The 14,458-nt window shown below is 45.1% G+C and overlaps 1 protein-coding gene across 2 annotated transcripts in view; it reads left to right on the top strand.

Annotated features, from left to right (window-relative positions):
- Nucleotides 1-10,740: 10,740 nt before the first annotated feature.
- Nucleotides 10,741-14,458, top strand: part of LOC149449355 (BICD family-like cargo adapter 1) — a 130,124-nt gene continuing 126,406 nt past the window's right edge. For both annotated transcript variants that reach the window (XR_016315417.1, XM_089693338.1), the window contains exon 1: nucleotides 10,741-11,303. Coding sequence is in view for 1 of the 2 variants with exons in the window: in XM_089693338.1 (XP_089549464.1) it covers nucleotides 11,007-11,303 (297 nt within the window). In the remaining variant the exon portion in view is untranslated. The remainder of the gene's footprint in view (nucleotides 11,304-14,458) is intronic.

The following is a 14,458-nucleotide window of genomic DNA, read 5'->3' as shown; positions in this document are numbered from 1 at the left end:
TCTCTGTGATTGATCACAGTGATCACCTGGTACAGACAGGGCTAATCACAGTCCACCTGTACCATCTGATAGGTGTGGCCAATCACAGCTAATTGCAATATTACTTAATGAATGGCTGTTAACGAATGTATGCCATTCATAAAAATGATTACTTATAACAATGATCATCCGTGTTACAAGAAATTATAGTGTAAAAAGAAAAGTACAGTGTCCCTATGGTGACACTGCACTGCTCTGGTCACAGTATGTAAAAAAAAAAAAGTTGTAAAAAAAAGAAAAAAACATACATGCTGTCACCAGTTAGTATTTCTGCTTACTGTCACACCAGTCATTTGATGACGCTGTACTATTCTGGTGACACTATGTAAAAAAAATGTGAAAAGAAAGATTTTATTTAAATTCTCCATTTTCCAAAAATTTAAACAAAAATTACAACTTAAATAAACTCCCCATGCCTCTTACTAAATACCTCAAACTATCTACTTTCCAAAAAGTGGTAATTTGGGAAGTATTTGTACTGGCCTTACATTTTAGGGCCTCAAGACATAAGAAAGTCAATCAGTACATCGGGATTGATCGATTTGGGTATTTTTACCAACAAATTTTAGCCTAAATGTATGAAGTAAGATGATTTCTTTGAATAATTTTATGACAGAAACAAAGAAAAAAAAATTTTGGTATTTTTTTCCTCATACAGCAAAAAAAATATTTTTAAAAACCCTGTGGTGTTTAAATATCAACAAAAGAAAGCTCTATCTGTCTCAAAAAAATTATAAAAATCTAACTTGGGTGCAGTGTTGCATTACCGAATAATGGTCATTTAAAGTGTGACAGCGCTGAAAGTTGAAATTAGACCTGGGCAGGAAAGGGGTGAAAGTGTCTGGTATTGAAGTGGTTAAATACAATACTTGTATCAAAACATAGTTATTGTGCAAACCATAAAGACTTTGTGTCCAAATCAATCACATTTCATAAATATAACAAAGTGTTTAAAAATGTATCCTTCTTATCTTCTGCTACCTCTGTTTGTGCTCTTCCAACACCAGCAATTATCCGCCACCTGTGCTAATTAAGAACTCACCAGAGCTGTGTAACTTTACTGTAGGAGGTCAGTTGAACTTTATTGGAACTTTCCTCCCTATATCCATCCATATTTAACTCTACTTCCACACCATATAAGAACTTCATATGTTCTCAAATAATATAAAAACATAATGTTCCTCCTAGTGTTATGCTGTTAAAACCGTATTTATTAAATGCAGGACCCTGCATTTACTATATCTGCTCTCACACAGTACACATGGAAATGCAATTATTTTAGTAAATATGAACTGCTAAATACCTTTTCTCATCAGCAGTATATAGCAGTCTTGTGACCAGGGGCGGACTGACCATTCGAACACTCGGGCACTGCCCGAGGGCACGGGGTCAGTAGGGGGCCCCATGAAATGCCCCTGGTACCTTTTTATAAGCTTTTTTTGGGTGTGCTTTGAGTTTGGGCAAAGACACAGGGGCCCCATGATCCCCCATTGCCCGGGGGCCTCATGAGTTGTCAGTCCGCCTCTGCTTGTGACTTCTATCAGTGTCCGACCAAGCACTGGTTAAAATTCTCCTATGATTATCCTGTGAGGCTGCATAACCCCTGATCGTTTGTCTGGACAGCGCTTATTAGCCCTGTGCTGATCACATGCACTCTCCCAAAGAAAAAAAACTCTCTAGCAATACACAGCAAACTGAGCATGTGCAGAGTGACTTCTAGAATTCTGTACTATCAGCAGATGGATTGGGGACAGTAAAAGAAGGGGAAGATCTGAGAAGGCAGATCCTGCATTTTACACAATGCAGAGGATTTACCCCATAGTTTCCACAGTGAGTATACCAAGCATGCTTTACTGCATACACAGACTGATTTTACTGTTGTGGGTTTAGTAACACTTGAAAATCTAAAAACTGTAACCAAATGCACTTGTTTATGTATAAAATATTAAGTTGGAGAGGGATTTTTATTAGCAACAATCAATATTAGTCCAGTGTATACAATCATAAAACATAAATGAAGCATAGACAGCAGTTAAAGCAGAGCGCCACCCAAAAGAAGAAGTTGTGCTTGTCTGCCTCCCCCCCTCCAATGCCACATTTTGCACTTTTTTTTTTTTTTGGGGGGGGGGATCCAGTTTTGATAGGTACCCACTCCCAGATCTGGCTCAATTCGCCGTAGCGAACTGAGCCGGAAGTTCGGCCCCTCTCCTTCCCCCTGCAGTCTTCTGGGACACTTCACAGGTCCCCCACTGCATGGATTAGCTGCTTGTTTTTTCTAGTTTAACACTACTTGAAGTAGTAAAAAAAAGTGTTACATATATGATAATTTAATAAAATAAATCAAACAACAAAACAAAATGAAGAAAAAAAATTAAAAGCACCCCTGTCATCCTGCGCACACATATACAAATGCAAATGCATGTGTAAATGGGCAACACATATTAGGCATCACCTCACACAGTGGAGTAAAAGAATAATTCTAGTTCCCTGTCCCTCAATGATGGTTAACTCTACACTGATGAGATGTAAATTATTTAAACTGTAAACTGTTGATAACTTGTGTCACTGTAATCTTTTAACATTTCGCAGGCACATGCAGTTTAGAGGCTTGAAATATTTAGTATCGATTTACTTGACATTGCCTCATCTCTTATTTTGTACAGAAAAGGTGAGGATTAAATTGTTTTTGCACAATAAAGTGTATTTTATTGTATTTGTTCTAGAAAATATAGACTACATAAACAGTTGCACACAAATCATGCAACATAAAAAATTACAACTGCCATCTTTTTATACTACAGGGTCCCTCTAAACCAGCGGTTCTCAACCTGTGGGTCGCGACCCCTTTGGGGGTCGAACAATCCTTTCACAGGGGTCTCCTAAGACCATCGGAAAACACGTATTACCGATGGTCTTAGGAACCGAGACACCGCTCCTCTATCAGTTTTCAGGCAGGTCCGCCCACATGCAGATACGTCCACATTTCCCTGGACCGCAATGTGTGCGTGGGATGACATGCTGCCCCTGTCATCTGGCCACATCCCTGGGATCACTCAACTGCACCGCCTCCTCGCCAGTGATTGGCCGCCGGAACTGTAGCTCAGGAGAGGCACACAGGCGGCCAATCATCGGCGAGGAGGAGGATGAGCTGAGCAGCAGCGCGAAGATCAAAGAAGATCGAGCAAGGGAGCGGCCGGAGAAGGAAGACAGCTGACAGGTAAGTGTCTGTAGCGTGCAGATGGTGCTGCTGCAGCCAGGTATGCTGGCTGTAGATGGGAGAGGGAGGGAGCGAGCCCAGGTTGGAGCAGGAGTCAGCAAGGTAACTATCATTGGTGTCAGTAGGAGGAATAGTGCCCCATCATTGGTGTCACTAATACCAATGATGGGGCACTATTCCTCCCACTGACACCAATGATGGGGCACTATTTACCCCCCCCCCCACTGACACCAGCGATGGGGAACTATTCCTCCCCCCACTGACACCAATGATGGGGCACTATTTCCTCCCCCCCCCCACTGACACCAACGATGGGGAACTATTCCTCCCACTGACACCAACGATGGGGCACTATTCCTCCCCCCAGTGACACCAACGATAGAGCACTATTCCTCCCCCCACTGACACCAACGATGGGGCACTACCCCCCCCCCAACTGACACCAATGATGGGGCACAATTCCCCCCCACACTAGTATTAATGATGGGGCACTATTCCCCCCCCCCCCCCACTGACACCAATGATGGGGCACTATTCCTCCCACACTGACACCAATGATGCGGCACTATTCCTCCCACTGACACCAACAATGTGGCACTATTCCTCCCACTGATACCAATGATGGGACACTATTCCTCCCACTGATACCAACGATGGGACACTATTCCTCCCACTGATACCAATGATGGGGCACTATTCCTCCCACACTGACACCAATGATGCGGCACTATTCCTCCCACTGACACCAACAATGTGGCACTATTCCTCCCACTGATACCAATGATGGGACACTATTCCTCCCACTGATACCAATGATGGGACACTATTCCTCCCACTGATACCAATGATGGGACACTATTCCTCCCACTGACATCAGTGATGTGGCACTACTCCTCTCACTGACACAAATGATGTGGCACTACTCCTCCCACTGCAAAATTATAGTTATGAAGTAGCAACAAAAATAATTTTATGGTTGGGGGTCACCACAACATGAGGAACTGTATTAAAGGGTCGCAGCATTAGGAAGGTTGAGAACCACTGCTCTAAACTAATGATCTATAAAGCATTTAAACCATTATCTTTTGATAGTTTGTGGTGCTTTAACTTTTTGACATTTCGCAGGCACATGTAGTTTAGAGGCTTGACATATTTGCATATTTGGTATCTATCTAATCAACATTGCCTCACCTTTTATTTTGTACTGGAAAATCGAGGATTAAATTGTGTTTACACAATAAAGTTTATATTATTGTATTTGTTCTAGAAAATATAGAATAAACAGTTGCACAAAAACTGTGCAACATAAAAAATTGCAACTGTCATCTTACCATTTTACTGTACAGGGTCCCTGCATTCAGAAAATATATAATGTTCTGGGATAAAAAAAAAATGAAAAGAGAATTTGTAAAAGTGGTTCTAAAGGGTGAAAGTTTTTTCCCTTCATGCATAGAATGCATGAAGGCAAAAAAAACTTCAGCCATTAGAACCACTTTTACCAATTCTTGTATTTCTTTTAAACCTGCAGTGTGCAGCTTCCCATGTTTTTTTTATTTTGAAATTCCAACACTCCTGGCACAGAGATCACTTGTGTTTGTACATTGAGGTTATCTGCTATTATGTGCGATTTTGTGCATTTACATGTCGCTGCGTTTTGCTGCGGTAGTAAATTCTTGTCTGTTTACCTATTTTTTTATTTGTATTGCGATTAACTGCGTTTATGTACAGAGAGCTGCGATACATCACTCCTGAATGCTGTCAACTGTATTTTTCCTAAATGCATAAAACCATATGTTATGAAATCGTTGCTAAATGCAGTGTGTGAATGGAGCCATAGGGATGCATTGTCTGCATTTATCTGTGGTAAATAAGTTCCTCTAACTGCAGCTAAAAGCTGAAATCTAACCACCCGTATGAAAGGGGCCTAATACTTACCTGAGCCTAATGTCGGTCCAGTGATGTGCATGAGAGTAGATACTCTCTCCCTCCTCATTGGCTCAGAGACGGCAGTGGGAACTCCTGTGTAATGCTAAACTGGTAACCTGTAAAGGCTTTCAAAGGGTTGGATATTTTTAGGTAACACAGGTTGGCACTGTTCCACGGGCTTACACAATTTTAAAGTGTGTCATGTTGGGTATCTATTTACTCAGTACAACATCATCTTTTATGCTTTACAAAAAAATGGGTATTATATTGTGTTTGTGTACACTAAACTTAAGTGTATTTTCCCTGAAAATTTGCACTCGATAAACCGCTGACCAAATATCGCGAGATATAAAAATTGCAACAACAACCATTTTATTCTCCAGGGCCCCTTGTTTGGGGGTTCTGAGTAATTTTCTAGCAAAAAAAAAGCTGATTCTCACATGTATGAGAGAAATGTCAGAATCAGGGGTAAACTGACAACTCATGGGGCCCCCAGGCAATAGGGGATCATGGGGCCCCTGTGTTCTTGCCCAAACTCAAAAAAGCCTATGAAAAAGGTACCATGGGGCATCTCATGGGGCCCTCTACTGACCCCGGGCCCCTCGGGCAGTGCCCGAGTTTCCAAATGGTCAGTCCACCCCTGGTCAGAATTAACCCAGACTGGGCACAGGTTCAATTGAAGGGTGAAATGCATCTGTTGCTTTACCCAGTAAGTGCAAAGAGCAAATTCATTTAAGGTGGCTACAGAGGGCAGCTTGCTGTGCATGTACAGCCTTGTCTACTAAATGACCATTTACACTGGGTAAACTTGTATCTTTGTGCTAACTGAAAGGGGCAGGAGGAATTTAGGCATAGTTTTGTCTTGGGAGAATTGAACAGCAAAGAAAAACCATCATCCACCAATTTGTCCTCCATGTGGCTTGGCCAGGGATCATTAGGGAAAGCTTTCAGACCTATGAATGCTTTGTTATCTAACTATAAAGATCCAAAATGGATTTGCAGGCTTTCATATGTGTCTAGGTACCTTTAGAACAACCCTTTTCAACCTTTTTACCCCAGAGGAACCCTGAAAATAACTTTCAGGTCTCAGGGAACCTCGAAATGGGCCATAGGGAAAATGACCCTAACATTCATGTCAATGGGAAAAATGCCTCTGTTACAGTGGTGGTCAGATAGGTGCTTGGCAGGTGGTGAAGAGGTGATATGTCCCCCCTTCCCCAACTATTTTAACCCTGAAAATGAAGTTAATAAGCCCTTGCTAAAGAAGCATAGGTCATGCATTGGCCCTGGAAGTAAGCTAGCACCATCAGATCAGAGGTCAATCAGCCACAGCTCAAGAAACCCCTGGAAGAACCCTAAGCTTCCACAGCAGGGCAGTAGATAAGAGGGTGCCACCAGTCCTCCTGTATGGGGCTCAGGCCAGCAGAGGGGCCAAGGCAGCTGGGTGAATCAGATGTGGGCAGTGAGTGTGACTGGCATGGTAGGGGGACATTTACTGAAGCCAATCCTATATATGACTCTCTCTGCAGCAGCTGAAAGCTGGCTTCTTCTCCTCCTCCGCCCACTGGCTTTCAGCTGCTGCAGAGAGAGCAATACAGAGGATCGGTTCCATGAATTGCCCACCTGGTGGACCCAACACCCTCCCTTTGAGTCATATGTTTCCCCCTGCTGCCCTGGCCCCCCTGTGTGCCCCCATCCCCACAGTGCTGCCTGCTTCCTTCCTCTCATTCCCACTGGCAGTTGCAAGCACACAATAGGATCCTTTAGGATGGAGAGTGGGTGAAGGGTCCAGTAAATATGTTACATTTACCAACCCCTTCCCTTCCTGAATGAACACAATGGGGTTAATTTACTAAAGGCAAATAAATTGTGCACTAGTGGTGCGCCAAAATGAAAATTCTGGTGCGGAATGCACTTGGCCGAAAACCAAAACTGAAATGTGCAGCTTTTAAAAATGAATATATATTTTTTGGAAAAAAATACACTTTGATTAAAATACACAATATGTATCCCAATCTTAATGTAAAATATGAAAGAGGATGTTACGGCGAGTAAATAGATACCCAACATGTCACACTTTAAAATTGAGCACGCTCGTGGAATGGCGTCAAACTGCGGCACTTAAAAATCTCCATGGGTGATGCTTTAAAAATGTCTACAGGTTAGTAGTGTAAAGTTACAGAGGAGGTCTAGTACGAGAATTATTGCTCTTGCTCCGACATACCTCACGTGTGTGGTTTGAACACCATTTACATATGTGGGCATGGCCTACATATGCGTTCACCACTATGTACGAGAACGGGGGCACTTTAAACTTTTTTTTTTAATTTATTTAATTTAATTTTTTTTTGCACTGTCCCTTTAAAAAAAAATTTAATCACTTTTATTCTTATCACAAGGAATGTATGCATCCCTTGTGATAGAAATAATTAGTGACAGGTCCTCTTTATGGAGACCCCACATCTCTCCTCTACAATGTAAAGCATTACATCAAAAAAAGAATTGATCTAGTGTTTAAAAAAAAAAAAAGGCCAGACCCGGAAGTGACATTGCTCCGGTCCTCCAAGGGTATAGAGATGAGTGGAGGCCATCTTTCCTTCACTAATCTCTATGCCCAGTGACAGGATCATTGGATGATTTCTCAGGTAAGGCTGAGAACTACCGAGTGGCAGCTGGCGGTGGCAGCGGCGTGCAAGCGGCGGCGAGGGGCAGGGTTTTTTCGGCACCTGCATGGGTGCTTTTTTTCATATCGGCCAAGAGCCAGTAGGGATGTTTTCGGCCGAAACGTTTCGGCCACCGAAGTTGGGGTGCACCCCTACTGTGCACTTTGCAAAATGCAGTTGCACTCAGCTCCAGGGCTTAATAAATGAGGTAAAGCTTCAATATTCAAAGAATACCCAATTCCGTGCAAGGAAATTTTAAAAAACAGCATTTTGCTTGCACATGCTTGGATGATGGAAGTCAGCAGAGCTTCTGCACATTTACTAAGCTCTGGAGCAACTGCACTTACAGAGTATAACTGCACTTTACAAAGTTCACTGTCTTTTTGCCTTTAGCAAATCAACCCCAATGAGTGATTGGTACCGATCACTCACTGTGTTCATTCATAACTGAAACATAGTAAAATCTGTTTGAGAACGTTTGTTTAGAATGTTATGTGTGGGGGCATAACATTGCATGCTTAGATCTGGACCACAGAAATAAATTTGCAAACCCAACTAGTGAAATCAGCCCCACCCTGCAGTGCTTCCGGAGTCCCTCCTTTTCTTCCCACTGGCAGCTGCAAGCACACAATAGGATTCTTCAGGTTGGAGGATGGGGGAAGGTTCCAGTAAATATGTCACATTTACCAGACCCTTCCTTTCCTAAATGAACACAATGAGTGATCTGTACCGAACACTCACTGAGTTCATTCATAACTGAAGCATAGTACACTGTGTTTTTGTTTGTTTTTTTGAGGGGGGGGGGTTGGCTGTATGGGACCCCGTGGTTTCTAACAGTAGTCCTGTTCCACAGAACCCTAGTTGAGAACGTTTGTTTAGAATATTATGTGCAGGGGTATAACATTACATAGATCTAGACCACAGAAAAAATTGCAAACCCAACTAGTGAAATCAGCCACCACAACCCCACAGTCCTGCTGGCATCCCTCCTCTTCTTCCCAATGGCAGTTGCAAGCACACAGTAGGATCCTTCAGGATGAAGAGTGGGGGAAAGCTCTGGTAAATATGTCACATTTACCAGCCGCTTCCTTTCCTGAATGAACACAAATACTGATAGGTACCAATCACTCATTGTGTTCATTCATAACTGACACATAGTAAACTGTTTTTTTTTGGGGGGGGGGGAGGGGATCTCAGGTGGTTGTATGGGTCCCCATCAGGCCCAGACTAGCCATAGGGCACACCGGACATTTGCCCAGTGGGCCAGGGATGCCTGGATAGGAGGGGTGGACGGGCAGCACATAGAGGAACCAGACCATGCATTTCTTGGTTCTTCTATGTGCCACCCGGCTGCCGCTCCTATCCATCTTCTGCATACTGTGGTCTCCTGTATGCTCCCACGCAGCCGACCCCCCCTCATCTCCTGCAGCACTGCCGCCGGGTTCCCTCCTCCCAGCTGCTGCAGGGGATCTGTCGGGATAGTACAGACAGTCCCTCCCCCCCCCACCATAGACGGGAGAGAAGAGAGAATGCTGGTTCTGCCCCTCCTCCTCCCATCCTTTCCTCCTGTGTCTGCCCCGACAACACTCCCTGCCAGCCTTGTGTCTTCTCTCCCCTTTACTTCTTTCTTTCTCTCTTTCCCTGTTTATTTTTCTCTTTCTTTCATTCTTTTACTTTCTCTTTTCTTCTTTCTCTCTCCCTCCTTTCTTTCTTCCTTTCTCTCTCTCTGTCTACTGTTTCTCTCCTTTATTTCTCTTTAATTTATTTTTTTCTCTCTCTCTCTTTTTCTCTTTTTCTTTATCTTTTTTTTCTCTCTCTTTCTTTCTCTGTCTCCAGTTTTTTTCCTTTTTCTTTCTTTCTTTTTCCCTCTCTCTTTCCTTTCTTTCTCCCTTTCTCTCTCTCTGTCTCCTGTTGCTCTACTTTCTTTCTCTTCTTACTCTCTTTCTTTCTCCCTTTCTTTTTTTTTCTTTCTCTGTCTCCAGCTTCTCTCCTTTTTCTTTCTTGCTTTCCTCTTCTTTCTCCCTCTCTTTCCTTTTTTCCTTTCTTTCTTTTTCTTTCTCTCTCTTTCTCTCTCTCTGGTTCTGCCCCTCCTCCTCTTTCTCTACTTCTCTCTTTCTTTCTCTCTGTCTACTGTTTCTCTCATGTCTTCCTTTCTCTCCTGTCTTCCTTTATTTTGCCCCCCCCCTCTCTCTCTCTCTCTCTCTCTCCCTCTCTCCTTTTTTCTCTCTCTCTCTTTCCTTCTCTATTTATTTCGCTCTATGTCTTCTTTCTCTCCTGTAAAAAAATAATAAAATATAAAATAATATAAATAAAAACCTACTGACACAAGTGGCAGAACTATCAGGTCGTTCTTGTGACCGGGCCCTGGCGTTCTGCCACAGTGCTCTGAGGAAAGAGTCCCCGGGCTTGGGGCTGCTCAGTCCAAAATGCCCTGGCCTATTTTTTGTCCCAGTCTGGGCCCATTGGTCTTCAACAGCATGCCTGTTCCACAGAACCCTAGTTGGGAACGTTTGTTTATGTTATGTGCTGGGTCATGACATTGGATGCTTAGATCCGCACCACAGAAGTTAATTTGCAAACCCAACTATTGAAATCAGCGCCGGGCAATCTGGAATCATCATCATCAGCAGCAACAGATCGGCCACTAGAGGTGTGCACACACACAGCTGATCGCGCAACCATCTGCACCCAATGAGCGGCTCCCACCGAACAGGTGTCGGTGACGTCACGGGCTGCGCACGCACCGCCAGAGCCTTGCAGAGATGGGTGCGGGGGAGCGCGGCGCTAAGGGGCGAGGAGAGCGCAGCGCAGCCCGAGGCCTGCGGGGCCCGACACGTCCGCACTAGAGTCGGGGAGGGGGGGAGACGAGCGGGGCCGGGGCCGGGTACGGGGGGAGGGGGCCGGGGGCACCGAATTATAGAAGGACTAGTACACCGCCTGCAGCCGGAATTCCTCGAATGCCTCCGGGCCCCTGTTTGGGCTGTGTGAACCCCGGTGGATGAGGGAGAAGCCGGGCGGGTTTAACACTTGCTGCCCCGTCCACCTTGAGTTGCCTGGACGGGAGAGGAGCGGGGGGTCCGGATCGGCTGACTTCTTCCCCCCCTCATCTGATCACCGAGGAGGAGCCCAGCTTCAGCACCAGCCGCCCCGGACAGCGCCCTATGGAGCTCCCTATCAGCAGGCGCTCGGAATCCTCCCCGGAGCGTCCGGAGCAGGCAGAGCTGGGGCGGGGGCTGCTGGAGCTGGACGAAGAGCTGGTGCTAATGGCCGCAGAAGGAGAAGAGGAGCCGGGAGACACCGACGAGTCCGGGGAGGAGCCGCCTCTACTCACCGTCATCCGGCAGAAGGAGAGGGACCTGGTGCTGGCGGCCAGGCTGGGGAAGGCTCTGCTGGAGAGGAACCAGGACATGAGCCGGAGATACGAGGAGATGCAGAGGGAGCTGACTGATCGCCTGGAGGTCAGAGACTGACCCATACATGTCACCTTCATCCCTCTGTCCTTGGCCACATCACACACTGCTGGAGAGGAGCTAGGCATACTGCCCACACATACAGCACAGCCCTGATCACATTGCTCAATGTGTGGGACATGGACACCGTAGACATGTCATCCTGAGCCCAGGTTCACATTATACCGCATGTAATTCGCACAGGAATCACAACGCATTTGTGTGAGAATTACATGCAAACGCCTGTGCAGTGCGATTTGTGCCATATACTTTTATGGCTCAAATCACATTGTATCCGCAGCAGAGAGGTGCAGGACCCTTTTTTAAATACGCACCCATGCAATGCAATTTCTAGCAATTTATTTTGAAGTGTCGTTAAAGCGGTAGTAAACCGCAGACAAAAAAAATCCACTGCAGGGTATTGTCATAATGTGCTAGTATGCATTCAGGGGCGGACTCATGGGTCCCCTGGGCAATAGGGGATCATGGGGCCCCTGTGTCCTTGCCCAAACTCAAAAAAGCCTATGAAAAAGGTACCAGGGGCATCTCATGGGGCCCCCTACTGACCCTGGGCCCTCGGGCAGTCCCTGAATTTCCAAATGGTCAGTCCGCCCCTGTATGCATTGCATACTAGCACATTATGTAAAACATACCTTAACCCCTTGGTGTCGGCACCTCCCAGCCCTTTAAGGATTTCAGAAGCCGGGAGGTGGGGTGGGGTTTAGAGTCATGTGACCACAGTGACACAACATCACTGCGGTCACATGATCGGGAAAGGTCCTGATTGAAAGAGGAGATTGGGACCTTTCCATGAGTACCAGACGTGTGTCTTTTTTTAATAGAACGCAAATGTGTGGCCGCCCGGCATCTAGGCCCAGATGCCGGGAGGCCGCACATTTGCATTCGGCAAGCGCCAAGAAGTTAAAACTGTAGAGGCTTCCGTCTTCACCTGTCTTCCTACCGGGTTCGCGAGCTCCGGTATTCTAACAGACTGGGCCACGATGACGTCACTCCCGTGCATGCACATGGGAGTCCCAGACCGCGGCACACAGCTCTGAAGGTACGGCACGGGTATGCATTCCTTCAAAGCGCATGCGCTGGATTAAATGAAGTGAGAATATCTCCTAAAAAGTGCATGTTTAGGAGATATTCATTTTACCTACAGGTAAGCTTTATTATAAGCTTACCTATAAGTAAAATTAAAAAAACAAAGTTTACAACCACTTTAATTTATCATTGACACCAGCACCAGATCGCATTAACATGATGCCATTGCAATTCAGTGCAGGAAATGCACAGGATTCGCAGTGTTTTCCTCACCACATTGGTGTGAACCAGGTCTGAAAATTATTATTATTTTTGTACAAAGTTAAGGCATACATTACAATTACAATACAACTTGGTAAAAGTGGAATCAGAGGGCCCTGCTTCTTAGAGCTTACAATCTAAGAGGGAGGGTCAAATGATACAAAGAGTTGGGAATGAGCTGATGGAGAAAGTAAAAACACAGTGCATTAGTTAAAATCAGGATAGATTTCTTTAAATAGAAGGAATTTCAGGGATCATCTAAAGGTGGATAGATTAGGAGATAGTTCGACAGATTGGAGTAGGGAGTTCCACAGGTTGAGAGAAGCTCGAGAAAAGTGTTGGAGGTGAGCATGGGAGGAAGTGACACAGGAGCTAGAGAGCAGGAGGACATGGGACTGTCATTACAATGGCTGCATCTGATCATGTATTCTCCCAGCAAGTGTTTTTTGAGCAGAGACCTGCTATATTCTATAGGTGCTGCTATGCTGGTCCTACCTAAATATTGCTTGGCAGGTGGACAGCTGTTCAGCTACCAAGCAATCCTGTTTTAACAGACTTCAACCTAAAGGTAAATCACAAAGAAGCATCTTTTCTAAGCCTAAAGATTACCAGAGACATGGCTTAGTATGCCAGACAACCAACTAGTGTCTGTGGATACTTTAAAGCAGGGGTGCTCAACTTGTGGCCCATGGGCAAGATGTGGCCCCCGAAGCCCTCTGATGTGGCCCTCAACCTCAAACCAGGGAAGCGCATTTTTATTATATCCTGCGGGTTTAGTAAAAGTGAACCAAAACTTCCTGCACACCTGCAAAATATAATAGAAGTCTATGGCAAACCTGTGGTGTAGGTAAACAGCAGCACATTAATGTGAAAACAGCCTTATGGGGGGGCTCAGGACAGTAAAGGCTCATTTACATTTGCAGTTTGGGGGGCAGTAAAGTGGTAGTAAACTCTTTTTGTATACTTTTACCTACAGGTAAACGTATAATAAAGCTTACCTGTAGATAAAATGAATATCTCCTAAATGTGCACTATTTAGGAGATATTCACTCTTTTTGAGAGCCAGTGCATGTGCTTTGAAGGTTAGTACATACCCGTGCCATTCCTTCAGAGCACTGTGCCATGGCCCAGGACTCCCGCTGCGCATGCCAGTCAGACAGCCAGAGCTCGCGGATCCAGAAGTAACACCAGGTGAAGATGGAAGCCTCTGCAGCGGTGACAGTGCACCGCTGGAGGGCTTCGTTAAGGTAAGTCCTTCATAATGACATTACCTTGCAGGGGATTTTTTTTCTTCGGTGCAGTTTATAACCACTTTAAACCCTATAGCTGAGACATATTTTTACCACACACCCTCCAACCACTGGTGCTGCATCATAGTTACTTAGTTATTTTGGCTGAAAAAAGACAAAAGTCCATCCAGTTCAACTATAAAAAAAAAAGTTATGATCCTGCACCCACAGTTGATCCAGAGGAAGGCAAAAACCCCAGCAAAGCATGACCCAATTTGCTGCTGCAGGGGAAATAATTTCTTCATGATCCCCCCAGAGGCAATTGGATATTCCCTGGATCAACTCAGAGGTGGCAATGCTTCCATGCTTCTGGGGGCCTGTGCAGTCTCCCTGTCACTTTCTGTAGTGTACGTGGACGGGGGGGGGGGGGGGGGGGGTTTGATGGGGGGTGGAACATACAGGAACCTATCCTCTCCATTTTCCTTCTGCAACCGCTGAAAGTCGGCTTCTCCTTCTCTGCTTTGTGCAGGCATTCAGTGGCTGCAGCAGGAACATGTTATTTATGCTATTTAAAACTTAAAAATGTGAAATTCTGAACCATTTCATTTCATTCTGGCCCGCGACTGG

Source organism: Staurois parvus, unplaced genomic scaffold, assembly GCF_062004578.1.
Source record: "Staurois parvus isolate SC_StPar_1 unplaced genomic scaffold, SC_StPar_1.0 ptg000626l, whole genome shotgun sequence".
In the NCBI taxonomy this organism is placed as follows: Eukaryota; Metazoa; Chordata; class Amphibia; order Anura; family Ranidae; genus Staurois; species Staurois parvus.
The sequence above is the reverse complement of the archived record's forward strand: the minus strand, read 5'-3'. Positions and strand labels throughout refer to the sequence as shown.